This window comes from Macrobrachium rosenbergii, chromosome 30, assembly GCF_040412425.1.
Source record: "Macrobrachium rosenbergii isolate ZJJX-2024 chromosome 30, ASM4041242v1, whole genome shotgun sequence".
Lineage (NCBI taxonomy): Eukaryota > Metazoa > Arthropoda > Malacostraca > Decapoda > Palaemonidae > Macrobrachium > Macrobrachium rosenbergii.
Window position 1 is genome coordinate 4139797 of NC_089770.1, and position 18915 is coordinate 4158711.

The 18915-nt window shown below is 35.7% G+C and overlaps 1 protein-coding gene across 1 annotated transcript in view; it reads left to right on the forward strand.

Moving 5' to 3' along the window:
• LOC136854947 (protein lap4-like) overlaps nt 1-18915 on the forward strand; it is a 309134-nt gene that overhangs the window by 226721 nt on the left and 63498 nt on the right. The window contains 12 exon segments of the mRNA XM_067131543.1: nt 4091-4210; nt 4332-4451; nt 9311-9391; nt 9651-9851; nt 11505-11528; nt 14115-14208; nt 14964-15151; nt 15360-15500; nt 15783-16001; nt 16158-16292; nt 16581-16661; nt 16799-17521. Of these exon segments, the coding sequence (XP_066987644.1) occupies nt 4091-4210; nt 4332-4451; nt 9311-9391; nt 9651-9851; nt 11505-11528; nt 14115-14208; nt 14964-15151; nt 15360-15500; nt 15783-16001; nt 16158-16292; nt 16581-16661; nt 16799-17521 (2127 nt within the window).

Genomic DNA, 18915 nt, shown 5'->3' on the forward strand with positions numbered 1-18915 from the left:
GCATTTGAGATAAAATTTTGTTGTAGAGCTACCTTGCTTGAAAGCAGTTTTTAAAAATGATCAGATATCTTATTTTTTAGGGTTTTACAGAGATTTGCAGTAGTATTTTTCATTTTTGAAGAGATAGCAGGGGAAAGATCGCTGATTAGTCCTTGCATTGTTTCTGTCTTAATAGAGTATGCATTATGAGTGCTTGATAGTCTCTGGGTCTCTGGCTTTCTTGAGTAGGGAAAAAGTATCTTCGTACTTGATGTTTGTAGTACAGACAAGCAATGAAGAGTGCTGTCAGAATACAACAGGAAGAAAAGTTGTCTTTATTTGTACCCATCTCCGAGAAGGATTTAGGTCATCAAATAAGAATACTTTAAGAGGATGTTGCTGGTACCCACAGTTGAAGATGTTTTGAAAGCAGTTGAATGTGTTGCCTCAGTAATGGATAGGACCTATCAATGGCCTTGTGCATATGCGCAATCTCTCTCGCAAGTTAGCGATGGCATATTCCAGCTAGCAAGGCAGTGTGTAATTTCCATCATTGAAAAGTGCCAAATTCCATACACAATGACTTAAAGGCCAACTTTTATTTCTTTATTTCCAATAAATTTTGGGTGCATTACAGATTTTTGTGAACAAAGATAGGAGATGTAGGGGAACTTCTTTTCCTTAGCACCAAAAATTGAACAATGTTGACACCAGCTTGTAGTCAGATGGCTAAGACACTGGCCATGAATATGGTTGCATGATGCAGCCATTTCCAGGGATGTGGAGGCATAGGAGCTAAGAGAGAGTGATATTGCCACTCGTTCTCTTTCATATTAAATGGTTGTTAGAAATAGTAGGGACTTCACAAGAGGCTATGTTTTATGGAGGAGGAGCACCACCAACAGGACAGCATCGAAAGGGTAGTCTTACCTTGTTTGGTTGCCAATGAAGTTCCTGGGTCTGAAGCTGAAGAGGGACAGATAAAGTAAGAGACTCTCCAGTCCTTGCCTCCGTCAAGTTAAGTAGGGCTGTAAGCTATAAACCAAGTACACAAAGTTTATGGTGAAAACAAAAGTGACCAGTATAAAGATGAAGGAAATGATAGAAGAGGCTTTGTAGAAATCACCAGGAATCCCTGACAGTATTGAGGTGACTGGAAAGTGGATACCAGTTGTCGATCTAATCCTCCCATAACAAGTTTTTCATGTCAGAAAGGAAATGGCAAAGTAAGCAGGGAGGCTCACCAAGAAAGGGACTAAATACATAGTATCTGTAGATTTGACAGGTGCCTTTTTCAAGGCGCATCTACTCCTCGTGTCTTAGAGGTACTTGTTACAGCTTCTTCCGATTCTGTAGACATTAATGTTCGCTGTTGTGGTGTAGATCCATTCATGTGTGGATGATTTTCCTGTTGTGTAAACAGTAACCTCTTAAGGAAGTCTGGTGGCTAATTTTTATCAGTTGGTTTCCAAATATTAACCACCATATGCTGGACATTTTGTCCCAGTTATAGTAGACATTCATAGCCAGGGATAGACAGTTTTCAGTAGCTGTGTGATCAATTCTTGGGTTTTCTTAGTTTGATAGTCATGTGTATGCCATTCATAGGAAATTTAGCATTGTTGAAGTTAATCCTGGGAGAAAGTTGCATAATTCAGTTTTTGTTGTTTTGTCAGAAATTTGCTGGTAGCTCAGCACTTTGTTCTTTTGCCTTGTATATCTCAGGATGGATAGCGGATATGCAGTGATCTGTTCATCCTCTAGTAGCAAAAAAGATGTTCAAGACATGGAGTTCTCTTGTCTTAGATCCGTTTGCTTCCAGACTAAAATATGTTCCACTCTCGTGCCCTACAATCCAGACCCTTTGAAAAACGATCAGCAGGATTTTCATCTCCCAAAACATACATATGACCCTGGTGGTTCTTCTGTGGCTGCAAGCAGAATGGTATGCAGGTCTCTTAGTACTTCTCAACTTCTCATAGAGACTCTGAGGGAGTTGCTCCTATGATGTACTCTACTTTGTGAACCTCATGTGTAAAGGTTCCACCGATCAGTTCGCTCCCTTCATCTTCGCAGGTGGAGTTTATCCAGTGTACCCTCCAAAGAGAGAGGTTTTTCTTGCAAGGGTATGCAATAAATGACAGGATATCTGTTTAGAGGTATCCCCATATTGTAATAAAGCTGTTGTATGTCAGTTTGTAATTTAACCCAGTAGGTGCTGCTGGTAGGCAAAGACAATGTCCGTCAACCATGAGAAGTAAATGGAAGATGATGTGAATAATCTCTCTTTATTCTTGAGAAGCATATCTGAAGAGAAAAAGAAGCGTAAACTGATTCAAAGTCTAAATAAAAAGTTAGACACTGCACATAATGCCATTGCATATTTAAGTGTGTGTGTGTTTGTGTATGTGTGCTTGTACGTGTTTGTGTATATATACACGTGTATATGTGTGTGTTTATGTTTTTGGTTTTAGAAAACTCCACTTTAAGGAGGAACAGGATAGCCAGATGATGTGGATTTTATGAGTCCTTAATAATATATACTACAGGCAGAGCTGATCTTCCGGGAATTCATTAATATTCTCATCATCAGGGTTAATTATCTGGAAAAATTATATAAAATGAAATGTTAAAAGTAACTGTACTGATTAACTAGATATTAAGCCCAGTTACTATCACGTAGAATACAGTGGTTTTAAAATCCTAGGTCAAGCACAAAACATATATTACCACCTGTTTTTAGAGTCCCCCCAATATAAAACAGCAGTCACCTTTACTCAAATTACCTGAGTGCCATTGTACATAGCATATTTTTCGAACCACTCACCACCTTACCCATTTTGACTTCTGGGCTTTGCTCTCAACTTACTTATATATCTCTTAACCATAGACATGAACAGTAAGTTTTCCTGAATATAGTTTTGACTTTATTATGCATATTTTGTATATTTTATTTTGTTATGCATATTTTGTGTATTTTATTTGTCAGATATTATACTCAGTGATTTTTCTTTAGTTTATAGCTTTCTCTTACTTAATCATTGCCTTTTTTTATTTGAATTTTCAGTTATTTTATTTTTTATGTCTCCTATTTGCTTACTGTCATTTATTTTATATATTGTATACTTTTACTTGGTATCATTATGCATTTTGAAGTGTTCACCAATTATAGTTGGTTTTATATACTTTTATATCTAGTTAGTCAGTATGGTTATTTTACTATTTTATTAAATTTTATGAAATTTTTTATAGGTAACTAACCCTGATGATTGGAAAGGCATACAAATTATGTATGTATATATATATATATATATATATATATATATATATATATATATATATATATATATATATATATATATATATATATATATATATATATATATAATTTTAATTTTATATGTTATCCTGTATTTCTACATAAACTAATGTTCTCTTTTGACATGTGTACATATGTTTATAGGTATACTGGTATGCGTTATGTATGTTTGCTTGTACATAATTACATAAGTATCGCAGTAACCGACCCCCTTTTTATTTTGCATATCTAGTATAGAGATTTTTGTCTACCTTAGGTTGGGATTTGAACTCGCTACCTTTTCCATACATGTGCTGTTCTCTTTAGCATTGAGCCTCACTTGCTCAAAAGTGGAAATAGGTTGTGAAGTTCATGTCAGCCCCAATCCACATATAGGACCTTATTACTGGATTGTAGTTGTGAGTTGGCGTTTTTCTTCTTTAGTTTTGTAGAACGGATAATATACAGTCAGAATCTTTTAACGCAAACGTACAGTTCTATCTTGAATTGCATTGAATTTGAAGATGAAAAATTCATAGCATATTGCAAGTCATTCATTTTATGGTGCTTGCCCCTAATTGATAAGTGTAGGGTAGTGCATTGGGACAGTTATCAATACTATAAGCAAGTTTAGTAGTGTTATCTCAAATATTGTTGCGGTTTAAGACCCCTTCTTTATAAGAAAGGTATTCCTCCATACAAACGATCCTCTAACGCTAAGTTTTATAAGATAACTACTGTATCCGTGGTTTCTAACAGTAAAATCTCTGCCATTCCAAGCGCTGTAAAACTAACTTTGTTTTTAATCCTCAGAGTAACTTCGTACGCCAAAACACACCACATCCACGAGATCTTAAAGCAAGGGCAGAAAAACTGTTTAGTAAGGGAGGTAAAACAAGTGATGGACCTCTTCTCCCTGCTGGTGAACTCATGGTAAGCTTTTTAATTTTTTCAGCATTGAGCAACCAACTGTTTTTTAAAGACTCCTGCCATATAATGAAAGTCTGTTTTTTGTACATTTCAAGTTAATGTGGTTCTTTCATTGGTAAATCAGGATAAAGGAGAAGTTTTCAGACCAAAGAGAGAAAGTCCGCCTTCGCCAATGCCTGGGCAAGCCAGGCAGGAAGAGATGGAGGTGACGGCTAATGTGGAACCCCCGTCAAAAATGCAGCAGGTAATGTTTTAAATATACTGTAGTATACGCCTTTAGAAAATCAAGTACTGATTCTATGGATGGAAAAATGGGCATGGATTAGTGAAAGACAAATTGTTAGCATGATTGCGTGCAGCCTGAGGTATCGCTGGTAAAGATTTTATTTTCTTCGGGACAAAATGAATTTTATGGCCATTTTACACTCACTTAAGTATTTTAAAACACCATTTCAGAAGTGTTTCAAAATGTAGAAATCTTTGGTGAATCTGTAATTTAATGTGTTTAGTTAGTCTTTAGTTTTCAATATATATTTTTAATAGCTGTTACCTAGTGTTTTTGGAACTATGCCTGCTCTACGGTATACTGTTGGTGATTTCATAGTGATTTATTTTCAGTTTTGAACCAAGTGTGAAATTAAGAGACTGATGAAAATATTTTTATGAAGCTGCATGGGATGAATAGTTTGATGAATAAGGGGATTTGACATCAGTATTTTGGGAATGTGGATGATTGAAGGGATTAGAGATTAGAAATTCGTGCTGTAATGGTATGGGACCTTTGAAATATTTTCCTCTGTCAAAATTTATTTTTATTATTTTGTTGAATATTAAGAGATGAGATTACTGAAATGAAACATACTTCTGATCAGGATTATCATTTACTTCCATGTTTCCTGCAAAATATTTGAATCTTGTGGGATGGTTTTACACTCTTAAGGTTTGTGGCAATGTATTTGTTTGTAAGATACGTACGTGGTAGGGAAATGGCCATTTGCTTTGTTTTCTGAAAGGTCCTGAGCTTGACATATATCAACACATGGTGAATTAAACCGTTACTGATGGCTGTCAGCAATGAAGTAACATTTTTGCTAATGAATAACTTGGTAAAGCTACATAGTTCATTCATGGTGGAGTTTATCTTGAGAGGCCTCTGCATTGCACTCATGGAGGCTCATCATATTGTGCATTTTAGTATGCATTTGTTCATTAACTGCAGTACATTTACATGGTCAGTATTGCTAATCCTTTAATTTTTGCTCATATGGTAAGGAATTCTTCTTTACACCAAATATAGTGTTTGAGTGTATTTGAGTATTCTTGCTATATTAATTCAAGAATTTAATCCTGTGACTCCTTACTTGCTTGAATTCAACTAGAAAATGAGAAAAATTAATGTAAATCCAGTTAATTTGAAAAAAAAATTCCTTGGCAGATTTCAAATAACGTCAGCGAGATAAGAAATGATTATTTTAAAATTTGCCACGCATTTTATTCTATCGCTCTTTTTGTTTAAATTTGTTTTTAAAAAAGTAAGTCTGGAGTCAGTAACATTCTTGAAAGGAAGATGACGATTGCCTGTTGTATTATTGTATTGTTTGATATCATTGCATATACTTTGGTCATGATTACTTGGCTGTACAGTATATAATATCATTTCAGAGTTCTTTTGTAAAAGTTTCAAAGTTAATGTTGCTTCGTTTTTATTAGCAAGCTTTTTTTGGTGACGAAGCTGTTGTGCAGTGTTTTACAGATCACTGTACTGTAAAATTATATGGATCATTGCCATTGCAATCATTTAGGTATTTGAAGAGATATGAAATGTTTTATGATAGTAAACCAAAGTTAAGATTATTCATGTTGAAAAGACTAAACAGAAGTTGAATGAGGTATGATCATTTATAAGAACTTTTTGTATTTGCTGTGATATTCACAGAGGATATCTAATATAGTATAAAAACAAATTTGAATAAAATCTTGATTAGTTGCGATATCTCTAGTATTGACTGTTCCAGTAATCATGACTCAGATATGTTGAGTAGTACAGTATTTTTCACTTTCTGATAACCTTAGCAATTCAGATGACGTTGCAGTGTGTAGTTGAAATGCATTTTGTTTATAATCCAGTGGCTTAGTGAAATGAAATCAAAGTGGATCAGGATCAAAATGGCAGTTCTGTTAGAGGGTTTTAAGCCTTTCTCTATTTCCCCAACATTTTGAACAATGGAGGAAATATTTGGAAGGAGAATTTATTGCTTAAGAATACTTCTTGCACTGGCCGGTTAGATTTTTTATATTTTATCACAGTACACTTGCTGTAGTCATTTTGCAAAGAAAAAAAGTTTTTTGCATCATAAACCTCAATTAAAAATAGCATAATTGTATTAAGAATTCAGTATGGAAGCAAAGCTATGGACTTAACAAAGTCTGAGTCAGATCCGTACCACTAAATAGCATTTGTGAAATGTATCTTGGATGGAGATATGTGTATGTAACTTTGGGATTGTGGAGTATGATGGCCAGCTCCTCATGAGTCCCTGCTTAGCCCAAATACTCATTTACAGCTGGGTAGATAGGGGAAGCTGCAAGTGGGAATTGAACCCTCATAACTTGCAAATGCCTGCTCAGCACTCTACTTCTTGACAAAAAGTGATGGATTATTAGCTTAGGGAGATAGAGATGAGTCAGCTCTCTTTTCATTGAAAGACAGCATGTAAGGTGAACACAAATGAAACTAAAATTTGAAATTTAGTGAGAATATGTCGTCTGTGTATAGTTAACAAGAAAAGAAAAGGGGTCAGGCTAGGTGGAGATAGTGTGATTATGTCATATGAATGGAAAAAAGATGAATTAGTAAAATTGTTGCAAAATCCCAGTCTTTTAGAGAAGAAAAAGGAAAATTACATGATGCTGATGTGACTGGTGCTTCAGTATTCCAGTTTGAAAGGAATCAAGGCTACTTCTAGAAAGAAAAATACCCTTCATAATTGGGTTTTTTTATTATTTATGACATTGTCTCAAGACATTTTTCTAATTGTTCCTGATCTTAAAAAACTATACTTTAAACATTTAATTCGTCTGACTTTAAAATGTGGGTGTAGTGTTGCTGAAATTGGTGTCATGTGATTTGAGGAACAAAGAATGATTAAATTTGCCATCTCGGTAACATTGACGTAATAGAAAATACAGCTAATTTTGATGCTAAGTCACTGGATTGAAGTAGAGATAGTTTCATAAGAAGAATGTTGCATAGAAGAGATGCAAGGTATTGTAGTGTTTGGTACTGACAAAACAAGATTTATGTGGTATTTGTATTATGATACAGTTTAGACTCTTGTTATGGTTGGGACTAGAAATTCTCTGTTGCGAAACACGTTGGAAGTTCATTCTGTTTTTGTATTTTTGAGTGAACTGCTCGTTTTGTGAGGCGTACAGATACACTGTATAGACTAAGTAAAACCATCTTTTTTGACAAATGCCAAGAACATTTTATTTTTTATTTGGCAACTGATATTTTCCCCCTTTAAAAGTAAAGAAGCACTGATGTTATTAGTTTTAAGTCAAATTTACCAAGATGTCTTTGTTTGGAATACTGTGATGTAACCATATGATATATCCCAGTTAATACTGTATCTAACTTTTGTCTTTCTTTTATCTGAATTGGCTGATAGTTTTTAGGGGAAAAATTGATGGTTTCATGACTACACTGTGCAGGGATTTTCCTCTGTTTATAATTCATTGCCCCTAAAACTTTTATTATTCTCCCTAGATTACCAGTATTTATAGATTAATCACACAAGGTTTGGTTTGAAATTTTAGATTTCCATGTTACTAGAGATAACATACATTGTGGTCCATGTTGCATAGTTCTTTATAAGCTCTGGGAGGTTTCCGTTGTTTTAACTAGTATTGTGTATATTGTTTTTGCTGCCATTTATATCCATGTACAAAATGTTTATATGGTAATATAATTCTTGACTTTTTAGATATACTAGCCCTCCAGCTTGGAAAGTTAGCATATTTTTAAATATGGTCTTAAACGAGGAAACTTATAAATATATACATAAGTGCACAGGTAGAATTGAAGTTCATGTTCATTTAACTATTGTTTTGTAATGGCGTATAGGCTGTAACTTCTTTCCTCCTCAAAATTTAAGATGAAAATTTTTAAGATGTAAAACCACAATCATTATATGTTAAAGTCAAGTATGACATGGACCATGATATGAGAGTGAAACTATATTTAAAAGAATTTTTTATTAGAGAAAAAATTTTAAAGAAGAATATTAAAAGTTAGAGTTAGATATACCATAAGGAAAATTATAGAACATCCACATATAGATGAGATAATGTTGAAAGGGAGATGGAGGTGGCTTCGATATGTCCTTAACGTAACCCCTGGGAGAACAGTATGTGGTAATGTTAGCTGGTTCTTGTGGTTGCTAGAAGAGTCTGAGACCCGGACCTAATTGGACAAAAACTCTTGAGAAGGGAGTCTGGGGATTTGTTAGAGAAAAGATCCCGGAAAGACGCGAATGGCAGAAGTTCACAGGGGCCGTATGCAGCACTGTAGGTGATAATGTTTTTAATTTTAGGAAGTTCAGATAAAAGAGTGTTCCCTTGTTTACAGAATTTTTGCATATCTGTCAAATATATGTGTACTGTAATGTAGTTAGTTTGAGAGTAGAATGTTGTAGTTAATAGGAAAGCATTTGGTAGATTCTCTGCATCATCAGTTTTTGTTAATTTTGTTGAACAGAGAAACCTTTAGATAAAAGGCTTTAATTCCTTCATCCTTGGGAGCTAACAGTCCTTTTATAGTTCTACGATATCTCTGTTGAATCTTAAAAAGATGGTTTTCGCTGTATTCTATATGGTTGTTCCCCCCTGAATATTGAGTGTTCTTGTAACAGTAATAAAAAGAATAATTATGTACAGTAAACAATTCTTCAAATTGGTTGTTTAAGCCACTGAGTAAGAGTACTAGTAACAAACAGGTTACAGTATGATTGAAATTATAGCAAGAGTCACGAGTAGTAGATAACCTCCTTAAGAGCTAATCGCTGAAACCCTATCCCATTCCTTACTCTTCCGTAACCTTAGGAAGTTCGCCTAGAGGCGGAACCACCTGAAGTTCACTACTTGAGTCAGTCTGGAGATTCGAGCGCTTTTGACAACAGCCAGGTAAAGGATCGTCAACTTGTAAGAAATACTGTTATAGAAATTGCACCATTTCGGATTTACAGTCACTTTCATTAGGAGTTACAGATACAGCATTGACACACAGTTGTACTTGCAAGTCAGTGATACTGCACTCTTAAAATTTCATTAAAGACAGTCTTGATGTCTGTAGGAACATTCATTGTATGATTTAAGTCATATATTTATGCATCTTAAACTTTCAACTCATGAATTCAATTTTTCTCCCAATTCTTTATTTCAGCTTGAAGGTGAGAAGCATGTAGGCTTTTCACTGGAATGTGAGAATGCGGAAGGAGGTGAGGAGGTAGTGGAAGAAGTGGATGACCAGAATCGACCAAGTCGTCTATTCAGACGTGACACTCCACATCACTTGAAGAACAAAAGAATCAGCCCTGCAACAAAGAATGCTGATCTGGAGAAGGTTGCATCCATTATTGCTCAGGTAAGGTGTTCTTAAGGAAATTTAATTTTTAATTTCTGATATGTACAGTCAATAGTTTTAGTGGACAAATAATTAAAGTATGTATAATTGTATATACACTACTTCATTTGTACACAATGATAAAATTTCTGTAAAAAGATACTACAGTAATTGGCTTTTAGGGAATTAGATTTATTCAGACCTTGCAGGATTCAAAAGTCAAGGAAGTAGTCCATCCCTTGTTATAAAGTATAAGTACAGGCAGTCCCAAGTTGGCGGGGATTACTTTCCCGGCTGAGCGCCGATAACCGAAAATCTTTGTTAACCGGAACATCACGTTAATTATAGTAATAAATGGTGCTTACGATGCCGTAAGCACAATAAATTGCTTAATGGTGCCTATAAATCGCTTACCGACACCAATAAACCACTTACTGGCAAGGAAAATTGCTTACCGGCTCCGAAAATCTGGTCAACGACATCATTAGCCAAGCGTCGTAAAACCGAAACGCTGCTAACCGATGCTGCCGGTAAGCGGGGACTGCCTGTACAGTAGTCTTTAGGTCTTTTAGTAACAGTGTACAGCACACCTTCATATACCCCTTCTTGGAAATTCTTTCAAACAAATATTCACTGGTGAATTTGCTGATTGCAGTGAAAACTAAAAAACCACAGTAGGGCATGATGTTCCTCATTGAAAACTATATATGCTACGATGCTGTTAGATTTCCTCAAATATGAGCATATGTTATTCACAGGTTTATGCCTCATGACCCCCTCTGTATAATGACCTGTGTTGCAAACTTAAGACTATTTTGTTAATCATAAGTGAACTTATTCTTTGGGATGGGTAAAAGTCTTCCTGATAATGGGAAATGCCAAAAAGAAATTGCTTTAAACAGTCTTTCGGTTTGAAGGGGTTATCCCCCACACAATAAAATTATGAGGTGTTGTCTGCAGGAGATATACACCCATTAGGGTAATGATTTCTTCCTCTGCCACATAGAAATTATATCATAATTTCTAATTCTGTCATGTGGAACTTCCATAATTACACTTATTAAGTCATTTCTAAATATCCTGCCATCTGACTTTTAATGTTTTGTCTTGAGAAGCAAAATTTTATTCTTAAGACAACATTGTATTAGTGCACAGTATATTGGTATATGCAGGTCTGTACATGAGGTCAGGTGTGGTTTTGAACTGTCAAGTTGTGAGATATGTGTTCAAAATATGGGAGGTACAATATGAAGTACAGAGAACAGAGAGAGATAAACAACATAAATTTGAGAATTGCTGACCATGTTTGTTTTAGAATGGTAGCATTAATAGACTGTTATGCTAGAAGCCCCCCTCCATGTATTGTTATTAGTCCTTGGAAGCAGATTATATTGGTGCTTCATTTTGTCAGCATTTGCCGAAGGTAATGCATAGGAGAGGTTAATTGCCTAGTAGATTTCAAGGTAGTCTACTTATTAAATATTCATTGACTGGAAAACTAGTAAATAGTATTCCAATTAGAAATGAGTTTACGGAATGTTAGCTGACGTTTATAGATTTTATTATTGACTAAATGGCTTTTTGTTTTGGTCATATCAAAAAGAATTTTCATTATTGTTCTTTCATTTTCCTTCACCACAATGTCTGTAACGGATACTATCATCCACACACCAGCCCCTGCGAAGTGAATTAATCAGAGTAAGTTTTAAACCCACTTTGAAAAGGCTTCATTTCGTGAAAGGCATCTGTGTGCATGCAAAATACTTCATCTTTCTTCTCTCGTGTGGTTTTGTTACAGCGAACCTGCCTCTGTGTAATGTCATTATGACATAAGCTAAATGTTCAGTGAACTGTGCAGGACAGAAACTTTTTTTTTTATGGATGGGTACATTTTAATCTTGATGTGCGAATGTTTGTATCATTTACGTCATTGGTGTTTTAATGCACTTTATCAAAGCTTTTTATTGATTTTCTTTTCCAGTGTTTTCGTGTTATTTTTTTTCTCTCAGCAATATTGGCTTGTTTCCAGTATACAATATTTTTTTATTTATCTGTGACTTGCCGTTTTATTAAAACTATTGTTTTCAGTATATTTGTATTTCTCTGTGACTTGCCATTTCAGTATAAATGACTTGTTTGTTTATTGAGATATCTCTGTATGTTGTGCATTTCCATCATGATTCTGCTTGGCAATCATGGAATAACAAAAGCATGGCTCATGGGGCTTTGTTAATTATGTTAACATTCTTAGGAGACCAGATAATGTATGTTAGAGCCCACCTAAGAGTATAACAAGCCTTTTTTTGGATTTTAGATTGTATAAGGATATTATTGCTACTAAGAATTTCCCATTAGGAATCATAAAGGTCTGCATATTTGTGTTACATGGATGGCAGAAGTGAAACATCTTTGAGATGGTGCAAAGTATTTTAGCAGCATAGGAGAGAAACAGGCGACTCTTGTTATATGAAATGGTTAGAATTCTTTAAAATATGTGATATGTTATGTACCATAAGCGTTAATATGACTTCCATGGGCATACTTTCGTAGCTTGCAAAAACAATCATTAAAGAGCCCTCAGCCAGCTGTAGAGTATTTATTAGCAATAAAATTACACTTCATTACGCTGTCAACATAAGGAAATTATTAAAAAAAAGAAATCTAACAGAAATGAAGTGAAAAAAACATAAACTGGACAGCCATCCAATCAACTTCAGAGCACTTTTGCATATTCGTATAATTAAACAACACACAAAACCATTTTAACAAAAGAAAATTGCATAATGAAAAAGAACTAGAAATGTGGATTCTGGACCATGCTCACATATAATTATTGGAACAAAACGTATCGTTATTTACAAATAAGAAAATGTATGTAGTGAAATCAAAATGGACAGTGAAGAAATGATTGTTTGCTCACACCAGTGTCCTCACCAACCCTAGAGCATTTAGGTCTGATTTGCAATTAGGACCATACTTACATTACATATGATTATTTAAACAAAGCCTTAAAGGTACTTGACAATAAGGAAAAAATATTATTTGGGATGAATCTTACGTACTGTTACAGATAGCTCATATCTCCGTGCCAATAGGCAAGGAGATGTAGGTTGTCTGTAACACCAGGTAATTATCCAAATAATAAATTTTATTATGATAATTTATATCTTAGATAAAGAAATAATAAGAAAATTGACAAAAACAAAAGTGATTTAACTCTTTCCCAATGGTTAAGACAATTTGAGCTTGGAGTAACTGTGTGTGTGTGTGTGTGTAAATGTTTAGGTAATAGTTTTCAGTTTAGTGTCTTCGTACCTGTAAAGACTCATAAACTTGACAAAGCAGCATGAAGCTAATGGACACTTATTAGAGGCTGGAATAAGTGATGCGATACTTTTGAATTTGCAGTGTTATTAGTGTTTGTTTTGCACCTCGAGTTGAGCAATTTTTGCACAGTATTTTAATGCCGTACAAATTTAAATGGTGTGCCTTCGGTGCAGGATTAGTAAGTAAGGTACAGTTCTCAAAGGTATCTTCAGCCTGAAAAACAACTATGGTAAATTAAAATTCTTCATAAGTGGGTCAGAGGTGGATTGGATACTTAAAAGAATATGCAATAATTTTTGGTGTATGCAAACTATTTTTTACATATTATTCAGTTTCCATGAGGCTAATGAACATGTTACTTGAGAACTGAAGTTGCTTGCATCTTACTTTAAGCACAGTGATCTACATATTGTGGTTTTGTGAGCTTCATATTACGTACAAGTGCTCAACACCACTGTTCATTTTGTGAGAAAGGCTGCTGTTTTCTTTTCTGTTTGATTCTCATCCTATTTGTGGCTACCCATTATAAATCTGGTTGTTGGCTTGGACAGAACATTAGTAATTCCATTTAAATTTCCTTTCCAAAATGAAAGAATTCTACGGTACCTTGTGCCTGAACTAGTTTGAAGTTCTGGTGTTCTTTTATGGCTTGGATTTATTTGTAAAGTGATATTGAAGATTAAGCACAGTACTGTAATTTAGCTTTTTCTGTGGCTTGCGTATTTTAATTTTTTTTTTTTTTTTTTTTTTTTTTTTTGAGTAGACGAGTGTTATTGATATAGTACGTATGACTAAGTACGACTTTTTAAACTTTAGTGATTAAAGTGTCTATTTTATGCTTCACTATAAAACTTTAATGATTAAAGTGTGCCTGTTTTATGCTTCATTACCTATTTTTGAATTTCAGTCCTTAATGAAATCTGACTTTATTAACTTCTTTTAAAATTTCCTTTTTAGCAACAGGCTATGCAGCGAGGTGATGGAGGTAGCGAAGCTGATAGTGTCCACGATCGCGCAGCCTCAGAATCCGATGCTGATAGTCGCTCTATCGGTAAGAGTACATGTAGTTGATGTGCTGTTCTGTTTGTGATGTGGTACACCTTGGGAGACTTGGAAAGTTGCCTAGCTGTAAGGCTGCCGGGCGCAGAATGTTTAAAAACGACATTTTTTCCATTTCTGGATTCATTTGTAACATTCCGAATGCACATAGTTTTTCTTGGGAAAAATAATAATATAATAAAAACAAGAAAAACTTTTAACAGTTTTACTTTTACGAGTACTTCGCGTTGTTTTTGAAGTTGTGGTCAGTTTTGTTTTTAATAACTGGTAGTCATGTAATACTGTAATATGCATATTTCATAGAAAAAATGCATGCTTAATTATTTATGCATAGTACAGTAATTATTTTTATATTGCCAATAGAGTGTACAGTCATGTAAATTATATTGGTGGTTTACATAGCCTGAAACATACCTTTGGTGTTTGATATCTTAAATTTTACCTTCGTCAAAGAAATTTATTGAAAGAAGGATAAAATTGTGTCTGTAATGCATATTTTCATTTTGTTACGTATTCTACTTTCCAAAAATCATGCTATTTTGAGGTAAATCAGTATTGTCTTCAAATTGTACTCAGTCATCTGACCCAAGGGTATATAGTGCTGAGTAACCCACATAGCCTAGTCCCAGATCCATGTCTAGGCAAGAGACCTGGTGGGTGGTTGTGGATGGCAATTACTACTATTAATTTTGTTTTATACTTTAATTATGCTGCTTATCTGATTTGATGGATTTTGTTTACTTTCAGTCTCAGACAGAGGTCCCTCTGTTGTGGTTGAGGAGAAGAAGATGGAGGTCAACGTTGAACGAACATCTGGTGGTTTAGGCTTGTCAATTGCTGGAGGAAGAGGTTCAACGCCTTACAAGGGGGATGATGAAGGCATTTTCATTTCGAGAGTAACTGATGATGGTCCTGCATACCTTGCTGGGCTACGCGTAAGTGCTGCCAAGTTGTGGCCAAACTATTGTATCTTGTAGTTAGACACCAACATATTTTTCAAGTAAAGGAAAAAATGTAATTGCATGATTTCAAGAGAGCCTTAAGTTTTTGAGAGAAATCAACTTTGTTTTTTTTTTTTTTACTTCAGAAATAAGTTCTGAAGGAAGACCTTTGAATTTTAATGTCTGGTCTTATTTTGAATAGGTTGGAGACAAACTGTTAATGGTTAATGGACGTGATGTAGAAGTATGTGACCATTATGAAGCTGTAAATATTATGCGTGAAGCTGGTTCCCAGCTAAGATTAGTTGTATCCCGGGAAGTGACTAAGCTTGTACCAGAGAAGGTAAGTTGCTACATCTGTGACTACAGTAAAGGGATGACTTTGATTCGTTTTGTCCAACATTCTTACAATTTTTTCCCATTTTTTTGTGAAATGTTTCTTATTAAACTTTTATTCACTTATAGGGCACGTTATCTTTAACCTACAGCACTGAGTATAAGATGTCTGTTGAAGTTATAAGACTAATTTGTGCTAAGCAATGCACAACCAGAATAGATGTCAGTAGTGAGGAGTTTGGCCTTTATTTTTGTTGATATTTTTTCTTGCAATTCATAATCTTTACAGAAAACTGTAAAGGTGGAGCCTGTAGGAAACCATGTTGTGTCTCCAAGCGTTGTGAGTGTTAGCAAAGTGCCAGAACAAACCAGCGTGCCTGATAGTCTGCCAAGGGAGATCACAGCCAACCACATGGGTACGCCCGTGAACGGCCACAGTGAAGCTCCAGCCGTCAACGGGGAGCATGCTAATATGAATGGGGAGAGAGAACCCAATGGGGAGATGGAGGTAAGGTCACGTTTTCGTTTTTCTCTTGGTGTTCATTCTATTCGACAAGTTACAAAGAATAAAATGTCCCTACTGATATTTGAAATACATGTAATTGTTTTGTTTTTGGTGTCGTGTGTGGTAGTTAGTGCATGATTGTTCAAACCTTTCCATCAGCACTTTGATAAAGTGAACTTCCCGAAGCAGATCCTGACGGAAACCATCTACACCACATTAATGCGAGATCATAATGGTCTTGGCTTTAGCATAGCAGGTGGAAGAGGGGCAGCTCAGTTCAAAGATGGATCCGACGTAAGTGTTACGTGAACTTCTTTTGATATATTTGTATATGAAATAAGAAACTTTTGGTGGTCACACGTTTATATGTTTGTAGCAATTATGACAGAAAAGGTGTTTATCATTTTTAAATATCTCTAAAACATACAAAATACTTCAGTTAGAAATGTGTGTTTTTATATACTCTGTGTCAAAGGTTAAGTATAAAGTTAATGAGAAATACTTAGCCAGTTTTTTGACAATTGCATGTTGTGTGTTGTTAGTGTTCGCTTTACCATTAATTTAAATGTTTTTCAATTTTAGGCTATTTACATATCCAGAATAACAGAAGGTGGGGCAGCAGCCAAAGATGGCAAGTTACAAGTTGGGGATAGAGTCATATCAGTAAGTTCTTTCTTTATCAGTGTTATTTTGAAGTGATGACTGAACCTTTTGTGTAATGTATGGCCTTGTTATCTGCTGAAATGGACAACAAATGCTAGATTAAGGTTGCAGTGCATAATAATAATCTGGCTTTACAGATAAATGGTGTTGATCTTGACGGAGCCCGGCATGACCAAGCTGTATCTATGTTGACTGGCTTAGAGAGATTTGTGAGATTAGTAGTTCACCGTGAGACTTTAGTTCCTCCAGGCCAAGGGAATGCAAATAACTCGAAATCATCCCCCCGTGTCTTTGGTGCTCCTCGACCCTATACTGGCCTTTATAGTGCCGGCTCATACATGGCTAACCGGCCTAGTTATACGGGATACAGACGAGCACAACCTGGAGGAAGAATATCAGGCTCCTCCTTACCAGATAATTGTACAAATCATAGTGGACCTAACTGTAGTCCATCTTCCTCGCCAGCATCAGTGACGAAGCATCAGCAGCAGCAACAGCAACAGCAGCAGCAGCAGCAACTATCCAATCAAGTCATTCCTGGTGCGGCTGTACCTAATGCCGTTGGGAACATCGCAACTGGCACCACCCAGGTAGCCACAAACCGGCCCCTCACTAATGATGATTTTAATTCTATGATTCCACAGCATTTTTTGGAGGGCCGGTCCAAAGATGAGACCCAACCCTCAGTGCATGTAACCGTCAACCTTCCTACGGACGACATGCCTTTGGGAATGGCTTTCCCACCTCCACCCACCAAAGTAGGCATAGTGACAGAGAGCATCACCAAATCCACTTTGACGGAAACAGTGGTTACACGAATCACAGACAACCAGTTGGCCGAGATGCCTCTGGTGGTTGAGGTAAGGCGGGCTCAACCTGCCACTAACACACACACACCTGGGAGAGGACACATTTAGTTTTAGGGTCACTGGTGCTAACAGTAAACTCCATCTAAGCCTTGTGGCATGTGCTATAATGGAAACTGCATTCATGAGTCAAGTTATGAAATTTTGCAAATAGGAAGGATGTTTTGTTTCATTCCATTTTAAGTCTGAAGAGAGTTCTGATTTTGAGCTTGTAAATTTTATGTTGTAGTTATATTTTACATATTTTTCTTTGATGCTGTGTCATGAAAGAAATGGTTTTTAATGGGTTGAACCCTATGTGTATTTTATATTTTTGCCTTGTTAAGACAGAATTGTTCTTAAGTATGAAATGAAAAAATGAATATCTCCAGTATTTTGACTTGATTGTTTTGTAGTGTATGCAGTCTCACATTACAGGGTACAGTAGTTTTGCACACATTGATGTCCTCTCCCCTTGCTTTTACAGTCGCTTAGATTCTTAGGTAAAATAAGTTATTTAATTTTCTGTCTGAACTTGTTAGCTTAATCTGTCATTTCTCAAGAATGAGCGTCTCATGTTATTATCTTTCTGACAACTCTTGTGTATTAGTACTTGGGGCTTGAAAAACATATAGGTTTCCAACAACACTTGGTTTTTCCTGTACACTTCCTGTAGAATGCTTGCACCAAGCTATTGCCTTGATGACCACTACAGTTCTCACCACACACAGTTGCAGTAGGTCGCCATTATTGCTTTGAAATGATTCGGCATTAGAGTAGCGTGTTTGAGAATTGGGCTCAACTTCAAAGTCTTAAGTGTGGGAAGGAAGCTTGTTCACTATGACCCCATTAATCGTGAGATGCCTGCTTCTGTGTATTAAATGTCCAAGTTTTACCAGCCTGAAGGGTTCAGAAAAACAGGTTCGTTTTCTCAGTGTTATATCCTCGCCTTCATACCGCATCAGCCCTCATTTTGCTGTGTGACTCCATAGTTTCAACAGTTTGTTTTGTTGCTCTTCCATTTTCCCCCCTGGTAAAGATTTTTCCTTTGTCAACATCCTTTGTTTTCTGTTCTCTCTCTCTCCACTTTCCTTTCAAGTTTAATGTCCTCTCTCCTATGTGTTTGTGATGCTACCTCCATTTACCGGATTGTTTCATTAAGCTGCTGATTATGTTAAGCAGGTTTTTACATTTGTGTTTGATTTCCTTCACTTTCATAAATCCTATGAAAGTACCTGGACCAACGGTGTTTGTCACAGAGAACCTGCCTGGTTTATAAGGGATAAGTGTGGCACAGTGTTTTCTTTCCTCTTACAGAAGATCTCATAAGCAGCAAACTCCAGAGAACCTCTGGCTTTATTGCTGGACTCATTGGCTTGTGGAAGGGCTTCAATCTCTCCGTGACAGCT